The 17854-nt window shown below is 36.6% G+C and overlaps 1 protein-coding gene across 1 annotated transcript in view; it reads right to left on the bottom strand.

Moving 5' to 3' along the window:
- Nucleotides 1–17271, bottom strand: part of Smp_163010 (hypothetical protein) — a gene marked incomplete at both ends in the record, with an annotated part of 55121 nt that extends 37850 nt beyond the window's left edge. The window contains 8 exons of the mRNA XM_018791307.1: nucleotides 2942–3375; nucleotides 4882–5485; nucleotides 7222–7543; nucleotides 9122–9261; nucleotides 11670–12004; nucleotides 13751–13851; nucleotides 15680–16068; nucleotides 17267–17271. Coding sequence (XP_018645520.1) covers nucleotides 2942–3375; nucleotides 4882–5485; nucleotides 7222–7543; nucleotides 9122–9261; nucleotides 11670–12004; nucleotides 13751–13851; nucleotides 15680–16068; nucleotides 17267–17271 — 2330 coding nt within the window. The remainder of the gene's footprint in view (nucleotides 1–2941; nucleotides 3376–4881; nucleotides 5486–7221; nucleotides 7544–9121; nucleotides 9262–11669; nucleotides 12005–13750; nucleotides 13852–15679; nucleotides 16069–17266) is intronic.
- Nucleotides 17272–17854: the final 583 nt, after the last annotated feature.

Raw genomic sequence — 17854 nt, 5'->3', positions numbered from 1 at the left:
CTCCTATATATCTATAGAAACAATATAAAAGATTGATTTACTTCATGAACATATTTACAATTTTCTCACGGTTTTATTTTTTGTGACTCTGTTACTATTTTTTTTATTCTCTATTACGGGGATTATTATTTCTTGTTCAAATTTACCGGTTGAAAATTTGTTTTTCATCCATTTAAACAAAGATTATTGATTAGTAATATGGTAATGAGAAGAAGAAGAAGAAGAAGAAGAAGAAGGAGAATCGTCATACATAGGACGAAACGCGTGTCCTGGATTCCACTGCTAGCCACTATTCATCTTTGCTTATAATGCTTATGAATTAAGGTAATATCGAAGCAATATGCATAGTATGCACATATGGCCAATAAGAGACTGACCAGTTGCAGACCTAAGCATCAATAGGAAGATTCAAACAAACAATACTAAGTGAATTCAAACTTCACCCCATTGTACAAGCAAGTGGCTATCAGGACTCAGTAGCTAAGTGGATAACGTGATGGCGTTTGAAGCGAATGGTACTGGGTTCGAGTACGGAGCAGACGTCGCCTCTGAAATGCAGGTGCATTTAGCTGACGAGACGCGCATCCTGGATTCCACTGCTAACCACTTCCCATCTTTGCTTATAATCGTGATAGATCTTTGTAGTATAAGTACAACTGCTCTCCGGTTTGCTGAGGCGATCGCGATAAAAAAACTCAAACCGGACCTATGTATTCAAAAAGAGACAGTGATAAACTTATTACTACCTTGGTAACCCATTTTTGTTTTGTTTCAGTTTTTTTTATTTTTTTTTTATTAGTTCAATTTTGGTTAATATTCAGTTGTTTTTTATACCCAATTCTTAAACCACCCTTTCTCTCACACATTTCCGCTCATTTGTCTCTCCTAATTATATGAACTATCCAAATCTTATTCAATTATTACGTAACCCACCCTAATTGTTTTCAACTACGTCTATAAATTATTCAATCATTACGTAATCCCACCCTAATTGTTTTCAACTACCTCTAACATAATCACATTTTGATTTTATCTGTCTCTTAACTCCACTCAACTATTACGCCACCCTTTATCCTAATACCTAATAACCTCTGACCTTTCCTTGACCATAGATATATATATACATATACATTTATCATCGATGACTTTTGTTATTCCAATCCTTTACATTCCCTTATGTCAGTTGTTCCATTCTATTTATTACCCTAATGCTAAAACTCTAATGCATATTTGGTTGTAAGCAGCTGATGAGAAACCACGAAATATAATGAATTCATATTATTCTGCATCAATATTTGTTCTATCTTTATTTTAATATTAATCTCACTGACATGATTCAGACCAGATGTTAGTGATTTTATAGTCACGCGGACCCCAACAAAGTAGTCTACATATACCAATGTGGCTCAGACTAGAAGTTAGTGACTTCAAGCACTGATGCCACGTTTTGGTTTGACCGCACGTAACTTTCTTCCATTTGTCTCCAACACCAATCAGCATTGCGCGTCGTGGTAATCGGTGTTCAGGCACACGTAACAACACGTGGCCCAACCATTTAGTCGATGAAGATTCACAACCTCATCAACTGATTTGCCATCATTCCCTAATATTCTGCGTCTAATCTCACTATTACTTACCTGGTGATCCTACCAGACACAAGCAATATTTCTAGGATATCTGTGACCAAATACTAGTAACTTACAAGTATCTTATACTCTTAATGGCCATGTTTTGCAACCGTAAGGTAGAACAGAGTCAAATGCTGCTTTTCAGTCGAGAAAAATTATCATTGTCGTGCGCCAATAAGCATGCCTGTGTTCTGAAACCTGACAAACAGTGAATATGTGGTCGATACAACCACGACCAGGTCTGAAGCCAAGCTGATTTTCTCGTGTTTGCAGTTCACGCGTCTTAGTTGTGCGCCCGATAATTATTGAGGCTAGTATTTTAGATACTGTACTAGTCAAACTAATCCCTCTATGTTTATCACAGCATGATTCCGACCAGTTATTTGGGATTATAAATATATTTTTGTTATATCCCAATGAATAGGAAAATAATATTTCCGACGTTTTGTGACCAAAAGACACTCCTTTAGATTAAATAAAAATACCCAGTTGTTAAAATCTATGAGTAGAATGTTGATGAATCGATTATATTTAAGTATAAAAAGTGTGGCCCCAAATGCCCTGGTACGGTCGATAGTGGGAAGAGTCAACTCTCCCTTTCGAAATGCTCCCACATGGCCACGCACATACAGCCATCGCCTGGGAAGTCCAACTCGCTGTCTTCTCGCGATGGGGGTGTTGTTTATTATATAATTTTTTTATTTGAACGCATAAATTTTGGTACAAAGGGGCACCGAATACGTATGCACCACAAATCAAATGATATGTGTGAGAGCTGGCGTACTGTCCGGGCGCCCAAACTGAAACACGTGGTTTTCTTAGGGGTCTACTCCTCGAGCCTTTGACCTAGAGGTCAAATCCACAAGGCAAGGGAGTAACGTTGAGATGCAGTCTCATGGTAGCCGGTGACCAACAATTGGTTCATATGCCATTTGTTTCTTCACGATTCTGGAGTACATGTGCACCATTGGTTTGGAATCAGGATTTTCCAACTCACCTAGGTGGATCCTCCATATCCACTAACCCGGTTAAAGCACCGGACATTCACTTTTCGTCCTTTCAATTTCGTAGACAACATCAATCTCAATTTTCTGTCAACTACTTAAATAGTATTTAGTGTTACATTGGTACTGCAAATTCGTACATGTGCTTAACACTTAAATAACGCGCATATCTACAAGACAAAAATGTTTATTTAAATGTGGAGCATAATACATTTTAGGCAGTAAAAAAAAGTGATAAGATGTATTCCAATGGACTTAATGCTTAAAATGTATTATGATACATATCTATAGGAAAAAAATGAAATAAACTTACCATCATTAACATTCTCTGTAGCAGAGTTAATTACATTGTTTTGAGGTAATCGGGTATTAGTGAATGATAAATCACTCAGAGATTCGCTGGTATTTCCAGTTGAATAGACAACAGCAGAGTTACTGCTGTGATTACTATTACTATTGTAATGATAAGTATTTGAGCGACTGTGAAATTCTTCATTACAACTGGTAGGTATAAATGCTGTATCAAAATGTTCATACATCGAGTCACCACTTATATCCGATAGTAATGAGTTATTATCACAGTATGTTCCAATCACATTCGTATTTCCATATTGTACTGTATTGTTATCTGTAGTTGAGGAGTGCTCTGAATGAGATTGGGAACTTGACTTTCTAACAACAAGAATCGGTGATTTAGATATGTTATCAGATTTTATAGTAGATGATGATGATGTAGGTACAAACTCAGTTATTGTTGATTTATCATTTTGATGACAATAAGGATGATAGTCATTACTATGTAGATTTTTCCCAGTATGGATATGGGGATGATGATGATGGTGGTGGTGATGGTGAAGATAATGATGATGATGCGATGGATCTAGGTGAGATTGATAATCATGATCTGTAATAGTCTGACAAGTTAATGTGTTGTAATTTGTCGAATCTTTATGATACACACTTGAGCTACAATCAACATTATCTATATTGATCTTTCTTTGATTCTAGCAATGATACAAAACAAGAAAAGTTTAGTTAGAAGGTCGATCTTATATATCAATGGGCAATTATAAAAATTTAAGGGAGCAATCTGTAGTGCATCAGTCAGTCATAAACAACGTAGGACGAAGCACATATGTGTATCAATTCAACTTGCTACACCCCATCAGTACATAGAGAGGAAATTGTCAAGAAAAGCTGCATAATAGAAGTAGTAGCATTATCAGCAGTAGCAAAAAGTTTAGATATAGATAATATGATTCGAGTAGAAGGAATGAATTTATGGAATAGAATAGTAAAATCTAATTTCGAACCTTAAGATCTAATGGAAAACGAAGAGTGAAAAGATGTGGGTTATTGTAACAGATTTTGAGCCATGTCAACCCAATGCCCACAACTACTGGTCACGATAACTGTGAATCTCAACCAGGTAGCATGCATCTACGCACACGACTTAGACTAAGAGTTAATGATTCCGTGGAAGGATAAGCCTTCTTAGTTTAGTCACCCCTAACCCTCCTCCAGCCAAGCTCTTACACCGACCATCATCGCCCATCGAGGTAAGCGATTGTTGGGCAAACGTAATACATGCCTTAACTACCATACCTAGTGGATATTCACTACCCTAACAATTAGTTTGCCATTCTTATTTAATAGACAGTGTCTAACCTCAGAATTGTTCACTCGACGGTCTCAAAATATGAGATCAATGGTTTGAATTTATCTATGGCCAAATACTAATGACCTACGAACTTGTATTGCATGTAAACTTCAGATTTATATATACAGCGGAGTAATCCATCGACGCAGGAACGCGGTTTTTGAAGATTAATTCCTTAAGGCAATTATTGACTCAGTTTATAACTGTGATTGATAATTGAAGGAAAAAAGCACAACTAATTTACCAATTGGTTGCAAATACCTAAGACCTACGGGGAGTCAGTAGGGACTCGAACAACTTAGTGATAACGTCTCAAACTGTGGAACTGGTGTTAGAACCCACAAGGAAGTATCAGTCCCCTCAAAATTATATGTACGTCTTGATGACAAGTGCCAAGTAGCACGAAACCGAGGTTCAAGGTTTGCTACTAACTACCACCGACCACCTAAAGTATGACTAATTTCACGCACACCATTGAATACATCAGCTATGATACTTTGATTAAAATATCTGTCTGGTTATCTTAACAAGTTTACATTTGCATTCATTCAACCGGAGAGAAGAAAACAATCAAAATGTAAACACTTACAAGCATAGGTCTATGTGAGGTATCAGAAGACCAAGTAGATTTCTCTCCGATAGAATTTTGGTGAGGAAGATGAGAAACTATTACAGGCTGAGGTGAATTATGAGAAGTGTTAGGGGTATGATGATGACGGACATAATGGTGATGATGATGGTGATTGTTGGTAGTTGATGTTACTGCTGTGCCATCGTGAATTTCATTAGGATGATGGTGATGACAATGTGTAAGGTGAACATGATGATGATGAGGTAATACAAGGGGTGATGATGGTGGTGGCGAAATTGAGTTAAAAACCAATTTCTGCCCACCAGTAACAGATGGATCAGGTGAACCAATATATGAAAGACAAGTACCAGTGGATAGAGGATTTTTACTACTACCATTGGATGGTTCATCGATTCGGTAATGATCATTTGCAGTAGACATGATTAAGTGTGACGATATTGGGTTTTCACAAACAGATGAAGAAGGAATAACAACAGTATTTTTAAATGAATTAGAACAATTTGTTTCAGTTAAATCCATAGACAAAGTGGATTGTGCAATGGCTTTCTTAAGACATATTGATGCATTCGAACCAGTGGATTCTACATTTTGATCACATCCACTAAAGAAAAGGCAAAAGCATGAAACAGAACATTTAGAATGAATATATTTTCGAAAAAATCAATAAGATAATAACCAGTCAGTCATTCAGTGATATTTAAACAAGGAATTCAGCATAAATTTGTCGGTCAAAATAGTCCCATTTTACAGTATACGCTAATGATATTAACAAAAAGTCAGTCAGTCAGTCAGCGACAACGTAGGACCAGGCACATATATGCATCGGTCCAAGTTGACATACCTCGTTAGCACAACAAGATGAACACAGGATTCATAGAAGTGATTAATTTAGTGGTGGTAGTATATAGAGAAAGGTTGTATAGAAGGATATAGTATAGGAAGGAAAAAAGTTATGAAGCAATTTTAATCTCAAGGTTTAAGGGAAGATAAAGAGTGTATATACCTACGCCTACAAAAAAGACAGATAATGAAGGTCTCACAATCATAGTTCAGGAAATCTAACATCGAAAACAAAATTTATTTATTTAAACACATAAATATTGGTACAAGAAGGCACCAGATACATATGCGCCAAACAAATCTCATTTGATTTGTGTGAGGGCTGTGATACTGACCGGGTGCCCAAACCGAAGCAAGTGGTTTTCTTAGGGGGCCACACCCGGAGCCTTCGACCTAAAGGTCTGATTCACAAGGCAATGGAGCATCGTGAGGACATGCATTCCCATGGTAGCCGGTGACCAACGATTGGTTCATACGCCATTTGTTCCTTCAGGATACTGGAGCCCATGTGCACCATTGGTTTGGAATCAGGGTTTTCCAACTCACCTAGGTGAACTTTCCGTGTCCACCAACCCGGTTAAAGCACCGGACATTCACTTTTCGTCCTCTCAATTTCGTAAACAACACCCGTGGTACGAGAATGCAGTGAGTAGGACTTCCCTGTCAGAGGCTATATATTCGCGTGGCCATGTGCGAGCATTTTGAGAGGGAGAGAGGACTCTCCCCACTCTCGGCCGTACCAGGGCATTTGGGGGTCAAAAACACTTCTTTAACAGTAATTACTACAAATGTATCTCAGTCAGTCAGTCAGCTACAACGTAGGACCAGGTATTTTGTATCTAAAATGAAACATATCAACACTGAAACATTCAAAACAATTTTTTATTTAGCTAACTAACTTGAATCGAATAGAAATATTAGCACAAACTGTATAAAATTTTAACAACTCTTCAATGTGGTTATGTATTAGTTCTCGGAATTTAATATGATATCAAATATGAAATGACAATTACTGATATTGTTACTATTGTGTTCACAAGTGTATTCCACTAATTTACAATGCTTCTGTATCACAAACATTAGAATCATATACATTTATTCACAATTGTCTGGTGGCTTGCAACAAATTAACTCTAAGAAATACTGATGAAAAATACTATTTTCTTTTCTATCTAAAATAAAGTAAATCCTCAATAAACCAGAAACCAATCATAATGTACAAATAGTAGTAAGTATTCAATACCAAGATTGATTGAAGTTAGATATTAACACCACTGGATGCCGAATCAGTGGTCTAGAAGTTAAGCGTTCACGGGCGAGACTGAAGGTCTTGGATTCGATTTCCGCGTGCAGGGTCGTGAGTGTGCACTGCTGAGGAGTCCCATACTGGGACGAAATGGCAGTTCAGTGCCTCCATGTTTTTAATGGTGGTTTAACTTAGATTGATTCATAATTTCAATAAAATATCAAGAAAGGCATACTGGTAAATAAACATACCGAAGATTATGATAATGCACTACCAATGGTTCACATAATGACATATCTGATTGCAACAGGCTTGAATCAGAACAACGGTTAATAGGTAAACTAAACGTGTGAACATAAAACCATTTTTGACCCAATTTTACGCGATATATAGGACAATCGAATAAATGACGATTGGAAGAGTTTTCAGAGGGAATTAAACTATTAGAATTAGATGATTCAATTTTTTTATGTTGTTGGTTTCCAACTTCCCCATCATCGTTGTTAATTGGCAATAAACTTTGTTCAAGCAAAGCGTTACGGGCATGAGACCAACGTGATGCTTCATCAAATACTAAAATGTAAATAGACAAAACAATGACAATTCGAGTAGAAATATATATATATTTAAAGTTCATTTTGTATTTTATTATAACTCTTTATTTCAGTCAGTCACAACGTAGAACTTCGTACACAAGTACATCAGTTCGAGTTGCCATACCACATTAGCACAGAGATCCAGTTGTCGATTCAAATCCCATAGTGGTAGAAGTAGTAAGAGTATAAGCAGTAAACCGATAGATTAGGGTTTGAAGTTATTGAAGGAGTATAATACAGTGAAATAAATTTGGAAAGAGAAAAAAGATAGAGACATGGGGAATTCAGAAGATTAGAATTTAGAACACAAAAAGTGGATGCACCTTCGCCATTGCAAACGATTTTCAGCCATGTCATTCAAGATCTCTAACCATCGATTGATATCATCTCGCGAATCCCAACCAGGTAGTCTACACCTACCAGCATGGCTCAGTCCAATTGTCAGTGACTTCATGGATTTGTGCCACGTTAAAAAAAAATAAAGAGATAACTCTTTATTTAGATGAAGATTTGTCATTAGTTGGAAATTCCAACAATTCTGTCAGTTTAATTTATTTTATTGATTAATTTTTTTCCCTTATCTTACCACTAAAGTAGTACCGTTGGATAATTGAAATATATCTATTCACTAAAAGAAATCTATATGCTTGAACAGAATCATACCTGAGATGAATTCTGCTAATTCTGCCAGAAATTACATCTGTATATTTCATAGAATTAACTTCCTATATACGAAAAAAATATGCATATTTACAACTGGATTGTTTGTTTGAAATTTACATATCTACTATCTCATAAAGCAGTGGTAAATTGATGGTTATAAAGCATTCAATTTTAAACTAGTAAATCTTATGTATGAATCTGGTTCCATCTACTTCGATTTGGACAATCAAGTACCACTAGCCCTCCATAAACGATAAAATGTCACTCAAAAATTGATTACACAAACCATCTCTTCTTCTAGAGGTACCTGAAAAGGAAATTGGGTTAGAAGTGGTCTTAATAACCTGAGAGCGTGACTGCAGTGCCCAAGGGACAACTGCTTGAGGTCGGTCACACATGACCTTTTTGTGGGTAATTGTCGTGTTAGCTCCGTACTTGTTGGGACTTTACCACCGGAGACGGATATCCGTGGAATAGGGTGAGGTGTGCAGTTTTAGGGTCGACCTTTTCTAACCCCACCCTTCCTTATCGCTTGGGAGCATCGCTGTTACGCTGGTTGTCTGGAAGAAACACTTTACTTCCGTCACACCTCTGTACAGTCAGCAGTACGACTTCGCCTTCGAACCTTGGGTTTGCTGCTTTCAGTCTTACCGCTCTTCAACCGACCTGTCTGGCATGGTAGGACCTTGAGGAACGATTGTTCCAGCCAGTATAGCTCGATTGGTTCATCACGATAGGCAAGCCCGACCACCACGTCAAGGTAGCAGCAGCAGTAAATGAGTTACTACACCATAGTTAATAATTATGAATAACAATAAATGACTAGTGGGAAAGGAGAATTGTTTAAGTGAAGAGGGAAAAAACAACTTGATTTGAATAAATTATAGTTTACTTTTAGAAGTATGCTTCTCCCAAATTGCTAAATCACCATCTTGAATTCTACTAGTCCAACTATCACCAGTTTGTAAATTAGCATAATTATTATCATTGTCATTGTTATCTAGGCAAAAACTGTGTTGTCTTGGAAGGTTTCTACATAGAAAAATAAGTGAATAAATAAAATTACCAAGGTAAATAGTTGCTAGTCTAAAAATGATCCACAATATCTACAAAAGTATAAAGAGTATAGACAGATGTATGCTATTTTTACACACAATTAACATTATAAGAGATTGAATGAAATATCTTGAGTGACAGTCAACAGTCACTAGACTATGGTTCAGTGCAGGGTCAAAGACTAGATTGGCAAACAAAACACTTTTAGCTTACGTGATACAATGTCAAAAACATAGAATTGGAAAAACTCAGATGATATTTTTTTTAAATAACTGAGTTTAATCATAACCCAATATACTACACAGGTAGTTGTTTGTTTCATTAGCGAATCTAACAGACGTATCATTAACACCTACTTAAACTACTTAAAAAATGTCAATTTTGTTTGATAGGGATCGTTCATAACCAGCACTTTGTTATCGACACAAGAGTGTCCGCAATTATTCTTCAACACTATCATCCAACCAATAAAAACACAAGTTTGATCCATGACTGTTTAATGGAAAAAAACTACTCCTTATGTATGTTGATCGTCATTGATACTTAAACAATTTTAACTTGAAATCAATTTTATGTTGAATACATGTCAAAACTGCGTAGATACTGCTACGTTTGAAGAGTTTACAACATAACCTAGGATCGGCAAACAGAAGGGAAATCAGTAAAACAATAGGCTAAGCTAAGCTATTCCACTACACCTCAACCCTGCTAACTAGGGGGAGAAGACCAGATTTAGCTGGGAAAAACACATGTTCCACGAGCAGCCGAAGCACGAACGAACAAGCACACAACTCATGGGTATATAAACAGTACAAAAATGTCCTAGGAAAACATCGCAAAATAGCGTACTAAAAGAGAAAATGAATTAATGACATTTAAGGTCATTCCGGGGGAAAAAAACAAACCAAAGGTAAAAATGGGCGCTTTGGTGCAAAAGTAAGAAATTCAAATTTCCAAAATTACAAAGATGGGACATTTACCGAATGATTTCAGGGGATCTAGCGCCCCGAACAATACCTACCGCCAGTCCGGTTTAGGCGCCAGACATTTGCCCCTCGTCCTCCCAATTTCATAAACAGCATCGCCATAAGACCTACTTATGCCTGTTACCCCGTCCATCAGCATTTTCTATCCAACTCTGTCCTGGGCAATCCTTTTCATATCTGCTTTCAATCCCCGACTCAGTGTGTCCTTTGGTTTTCCTCTTTACCATTTCCCTTCAAGATTCCAAGGTGGCGCTTGCCCCGTGACACGAGAAGACAGTGAGTAGGAATTCCCTGGCAGTAGCTATATACGCGTGGTCATATGAGAGCATTTCAAGAGGAAGAGAGGACTCCCTCTCTCTGTCATACCAGGGTATATGGGAACGAATGTAAATATGCCCTCCACACACATACACCCTACTTAGTTAAATTGGAATACACTGTGAATATATTATCAAACAATTATATTGATATAAATCGACCTTCGTATTATCAGATAACTAAGAATTAGAGTAATTATTACATGATTCGTTGGGACCAAAATTAACACCTAATTTCTTCCCACTCTAATGAATTACGATGTCGCAATATATATAATGTACAGTATACGTATACCTTGTGTACATGAAAATACGTAGGGTTTATAATTTTCATATGGCTAATCAAACTGAAAACAGTACCACAAGTGTGAATTCTTGATTCGACAATTGGAAAGTAAATACTTAAAACTACTGAAATATTATTCAACTTGATTTTTACAAAAATAAGAGTAAATTGTGTGATATTTTCATCGGGTTATGTCGAGGATGTCAAATCCCCAGAACTTACTTGATAAATGGCTTAATTTTGTAATTTTATTTTGAAAATTTGAATTTAACTGTTTTCGCGCCAAAAGCGCTCTTTTACCTTCACGTCATATTTCCCACTTGTAAACTATCTTAAACGCTATTGGTCCATTGTTTCTTTGAGTGTGCTATTTTATAATGATGCCCAAGGACAATTTTCCCCCTTATGACTTGCTTGTACTCAGCTGCTTACGGAATATATATTCCCCTACCTTGCCTTGGACTTCTTCATCTAGTTAGCGGGGCCTGGGGCAACAGATTAGATTAGCTTATCGTGTCATTGTGTCATTGGCCTTCGTTCGTTACTGCGAAATCGACTTAGTTCAAGCATATCAGGTTAGTAGTGGTTAAAGCAGTTGACTTCAAATCTTTGAGTCAAACAAATACACACACACGCACACGCATGAATTACTTAATTCAACTAGTACAACTACTATTTACACACATGGACAAATAAAAAGTAACTACCAAGTTGCATCAAACAATGTTTTAATCGGTTAACTAATTTTCTATACACATATCAAGCGAAAAATAATGATAAACACCATGAGCTTACCTGTCATAATATAATATTTTTCCACTTCGATTAACCACAGTTATAATAACATCCATTAATCGTTGGTGATAATTCCAAACACTTTGTCCTTTATTATCCTCTGGCAGAATAACATCTGTAGGCAAATTCAAGGCAAAGCCTCCATCAGATTTTGTACATAATTTGGGAAAATCAAACGGTGCTAATTCACTTTCCTTATTATTACTAGTAGTATTACTGTCATTATTGCTCTTATCAACTGCATTATGTTTTTTGTTATGTTCAATTGAAATAGGAGAAGAATCGCTAGAGGATGGATTACGCAGATGAGGGGAATTCGAATAGTGAAATGGAGGCTATGAAGAAAAAAATTGTTGAGAAGAAAATCACCATAAGGGTTCAACAATCATAACAGCAATAACATCTCAAATTTACTTAGAAAAAGCATCGAACAAAACATAAGATTCAGTTACACTAGAAAATTTAAACTGTCGAAAATTAAACAACCAAATGAAACACAGAGGATATTACGCAAATATAACGAGTCGTTCGATGATATCGTGAATCTTCATCAAATGACGTAGCTAGGGTATGTATTGCGCATACTGCCCCCAAATGCCCTGGTACGGCCGAGAGTGGGGAGAGTCCTCTCTCCCTCTCAAAATGCTCGCACATGGCCACGCGAATATATAGCCTCTGACAGGGAAGTCCTACTCACTGCATTCTCGTACCACGGGTGTTGTTTACGAAATTGAGAGGACGAAAAGTGAATGTCCGGTGCTTTAACCGGGTTGGTGGACACGGAAAGTTCACCTAGGTGAGTTGGAAAACCCTGATTCCAAACCAATGGTGCACATGGGCTCCAGTATCCTGAAGGAACAAATGGCGTATGAACCAATCGTTGGTCACCGGCTACCATGGGAATGCATGTCCTCACGATGCTCCATTGCCTTGTGAATCAGACCTTTAGGTCGAAGGCTCCGGGTGTGGCCCCCTAAGAAAACCACTTGCTTCGGTTTGGGCACCCGGTCAGTATCACAGCCCTCACACAAATCAAATGAGATTTGTTTGGCGCATATGTATCTGGTGCCTTCTTGTACCAATATTTATGTGTTTAAATAAATAAATAAATAATTGCGCATACTCAACCATCTCATACCTCGACGGGCAATGTTAGTTTGTGTAGTAGTAAGTTTGAAGGAGAAAGGTGGTGACAGAGTAGCCAAACCACATCGTGACATTAATTTATAGATTTACTAACTTTTGAACTGAACCATGTTAGTAGATGCAGACTAGTTGGTAGGTATACACATGGTAACTGTGACCAGTGATTGAAGAAATTTAGTGACATAGTTTAGAGTTCATTAAAATAGAGCAAATATATTCACTCTTTATCTTTCTCTACACCTTGAGTTCGAATATTCCTATAAACACACAACGTTATTTTGTCTTTTCGAAGTATAATCTCAGTATTTAGTTTTTTTCATCATCCTGACTGACTGATAATAGTGAATTCCTTGCTGTTCATTTTGTTGATTTTCTGCTGTCGTGATAGTGTGGTACGACAACGACTAAGATACATTGATACCAGGTTGTACGTTGATTATAACTGACTGACTCAGTAAACACGCCTTAATTTTCCAAAGAATGTTAATCTAAAATCAGTTTGTGATGCAAACTATCTCTTCGAATTTAATATTTGTCCAAATAAGTTAACAATTATTATTGATCAATGTAAATCAAGATAGATGATTGTAAAACCGTTGATCATGGGAAATTAAACACTCAACGCTAATTAAATATCAACATGAATCTCTAAAAAAAAGTGTTCACATTTTGTATATAATAAATAGCTGCAGTGCACGGACTACTCCATAAATACCGTTCGTTAACTTGGAAAAATAGTGCATGATACTCTATCGTATTGATTGGTTATAACTGATGCGGAATGTTAACAAGTGTGAAACTGTCTGGAAATCATTATCTTTGTGATCAACTAACATCAAGGTGTAGTTATCACTTCTTTCATCTACAACAGCATAAAATATATATTAGGTTTATTAGTGAAGAGCATGTGACGCATCGAATGGAAAATAACCTACCATACAATCCTCTCCGCTTGAGTATTGAGTAACAAGAGTGGACTGAGGTGAATTAGCAGGAACATAATCCTTTTGAGAAGTTTCATCATCGAGTGCTGAACCTTAGGAAGAATAGGAATTATTAGACAAAATAACAATATTAATAATAAATGAAAATGAAACCAAGTCGCGTTCCCACTACAAAATCCGCACGTACGTAAGTTGAAGTGCATAAAACCGGTCAAACCAAAATCCAATAACTTCATAAACCAATCCCATGTGTTGGTTTGTTTGTCCAAAGTCCTTTTCCAGTTTACACGAATGTTAAATAACATAGCACTTTGAGACTGGTGGTGGTTATGTATCTCTATTAAATGTCTCAAACACATCAATCAGTAAAGGTTTGTGGACCCATCACATGATTTGCTTTCTAAGCTTAACACTGAGCCTTATTTTTGTATTATTTATTTGGTGATTCCACCATTTGTAAGCGCTGCTTCGAAAACACGTGAGTAAACACCAAAGAGTACCTTCGGATCCTATGATTCCCAATTCGTTAAACATATCGCCTTCTTGTCTGCTAAATAGGTCATGCAAGCATCATGTATATGTGCGCAGATTTTGTTAACCGCTGCCGCCGACATATCAGAACCGGTAAGACCTTCAACTCAACTGTATGATGGGTAGAAACGTAAGTTCAATATTATTGAACCACTGATCAGAAACAAAATGAAATGACCTAGATTAGTTTAAGATTTCAGTAAAATTCAACTATCTCCACAACCCTTACATTGAAGATAAAGAAAGTAGAAAATGCTCTTCAAAAGAGAGGTTTTACTGTTTCAAGAAAGATCAAACACTGTTGCAAAATTGTTGTGTACATACTTAACAAAGGATTTAGAAACACAGAAAATAGCAGCATAGCAAAGCTAACCTGACAAAACGAGTTGATATAGAAGTTGAATTTGCCGTTTGTGGTATAATCAGCTCAAAAATGTAGCAATCCAAAATATAATGGGAATTAAGCATCATTTCCAAGATATTCCCAACAGATATATTCAATAAAACTGATGCGATGCCCAAAGATTGGACTTACCAGCTAGATATCCTAACTGATTGGGGGACGACGAGTGATCTACAAGTTGATTCTACCAACCACTTATGGAATTTTATCAGGTTTATTTCTTGTTAGTATTCTGTATGTAAACGTCATTTTATCACTTAAGAAACTTTTTCTTCTGGCTTAGTGGTCTTGTCCTTGGTTTCTAGCCATTGGGGACCTTAAGTCGATAATACGGTCTCATGAGCAGCCATCACCAAGGCACATTATATAACTGCTTATCATTTATTGATTAGCATCCCATTCATTGATTTTAACAATTAAAGATCTCGTCAAATTAATTATTAAAAATCTTTTTTATACCAAGAATATCCGAATTGAATGTTTATTATTTTTCGACGTAATATAAACATGTTCTGTTAACATCTTTCAAAGTAAATCATTATTATGAAGAACACTATTGAACGTAAAGCATTAATCTCCATAATACACATGGATTCATTTTTTTGTATCTTAAGTCTTAAATATATACATATATATTTGTACTCTTTATTTTGTAATGTAACGACTTAAACCGAATGTCACAATTTTTGATATGACAGCAAAAACTAGTTCCAGAATTTTCAAGTAATTGATTCCTTTTATGAATTGTTGCTATGGCTTTATTTTCAAGATTCCTACTAATCAAACGTCCTACTTTCCATAATTAATGAAACAATGTTAAACAATGATCAAATTTTAGAAAATCATGTCTTCTGTGCACATCCGTCCAGTTATTGAAGACAGAAAATGGATTAGATTTTTCTTCTTACTCGGTTTCACAGTTTTAAAAAATCTCAAAAAAAACAAAAGATTACATACATATTGGGGCGAAAAAGTAAGCAACGAACCTCTTAAACTAGGTGAAATATGTTCTTCATTGCACGTAATGGTAGTTGGTGATAAAGACAACTGATAGATTGGGCTAATTTTAGAATATAATGATAGATTATCAGAGTTTACAGGAGACAACTGATTCTTTGTTGAAACACTGAAACCTCGATGTTCAAAACAACCAGGTACAGAAGATGGTCTAGTACAATGAGATTGAGAGGCAGCAATAGCAGCCATTTTTGCAGGGGGATGATATAAATTTTTCGAGACAGATTGCAATGCATTCACATCTAGACTATGTTGAAGTTCATTAGGAGTGATCATAATTATCGAATTAAAAAACGCAACACAATCCACTCTGTCTTCTTTAACACCAAAGTTAATGGCCGAAAAGTTATGTACATACCTAGATATAAAATTAAAACAAAGGAATAAAACATGTGAAAAACTAACAAATTAGCAAATAAGAAGACTACGTACAAAAACTAATTTATATTTGATTATCGTTTCTACAAACTACGTATATTGTATGTAAACTCATTTGGAAGAAAACATTAGTCTTTCTTCTCCAGCTGACAATAACCGGAATTCCAAAAAGTCTCACTTATTTTTTCATCCATATGGAGAATAAAACTACTTAAGTACTTTGTTCAATCAGTTCAAAATATCAACCATTTTAACACATTCCTCGGCACTTAGTTATGATAAAGCAAAAATTACTGACAATATGATGTAAGGTACCTAGTTAACTTTCACATGTACTGCTAGAGTTGTTATTAACAACTTTTTTCATGTCGACTTCGTAAATCGTCAGGGTTTACGACAGTCTGTCATTAAAAGACATACCAGTGAAGTACATAAACCTTGAGCAGGCTTTCTACACAAACGTAACCAGTCGAGCGAGAGCACTTGGTGAACTGCGTTGTCCAACCAACCCATTTTTATTTTACTTCCTAGAAAACATTCTTTTGGGAATAAGGCTGTAAAGTCAATGAAAAGTCACTGGGCCCTAGCCAAGTCATCCGGAAGTCGGGTCACTAAATACCAAACAGTTAATCGATCGTCGTCAGGGTCAAGGACAACCTACGCGCATCAATCAACTGCACACCATGGATTGGTTCATGAGGTTGTGGTCGCACTGTTTCTTGTGCCTATTGTCATCAGTAATAATTCCTGTAATATCGTTGCGTTTGTTCTGTACGGTCATCAAACCTTGATACGACGAAAGGGTAGTCCACGTTACTTATCAACCGCGAGGTGTAAATTCGACAACTATAAGGTTACACCATTCCCGTTCAACTCGAGTGGGGCCCCCAATCGTTGACACAGATCACCTATGTTGGTGATCTACAACGCTCTTATAGTCTAATTTCTCCGGAGTTGATTTCTTACGAGAGGACTTAATTATTTGGTGACGGTATGCCAAGTGGTAACTTAACAGATTTCAGTGCGAATGATATATGAAACTGATTCTTTCCGATTATGACGTGTAATCACATCCTGAGAAAAAATGAAAGTTCGGTAGTATGAAATAGCAAATGCATTCATGGTAAGTAATTAATAATTTGATGTGAGGTACGACTCATACAAATCTTAATGCTAACTTCATAGTACATAAATTATATAGAAATTGATATATTTTGATTAATCTTGGGAGTCAAATAAATCCTTCAACCAGTCATTGGTTTTCACTACCCTTTATAGGATTTGAGGCCTAAGTGCCAGATACGAGTCAGTCAAGAGGTTCCGCGACGTTAGTCCACTGTAAAGGGTAAAATAAGAAACTCATCGACGAGAACAGTTTTGCTTTAAGTCTGTGAAACCTAACCCCTTTGGTCGGAAGACGCTCGATGACTGCTTCACATGTAACATGTAAGCAGTGTTGAGGTTGTTCAAATCAGTCACTACTACCAACTTAAAACACCGGCTATCCCCAAACGCCTTGGTACGACCGAGGGTGAGGAGAGTTAGCTCTCCTTCTCAAAATGCTCTCGCATGACGTGTATACAGCCACTGACAGGGAAGTCCTACTCACTACCTTCTTGCGGCGGGGTGTTGTTTACGAAATTGAGAGGACGAAAAGTGAATGTCCAGTTCTTTCACCGGGTTGGTGGATGTGGAGGAACCACCTAGGTGAGTTAAAAAACTCTGATTCCAAACCAATGGTGCAAACGAGCTCCAGGATCCTGAAG

This window comes from Schistosoma mansoni (genome assembly GCF_000237925.1).
Source record: "Schistosoma mansoni, WGS project CABG00000000 data, chromosome 3 unplaced supercontig 0105, strain Puerto Rico, whole genome shotgun sequence".
Lineage (NCBI taxonomy): Eukaryota > Metazoa > Platyhelminthes > Trematoda > Strigeidida > Schistosomatidae > Schistosoma > Schistosoma mansoni.
Note: the sequence above shows the minus strand (reverse complement) of the source record. Positions and strands in the feature narration are given on the sequence as shown.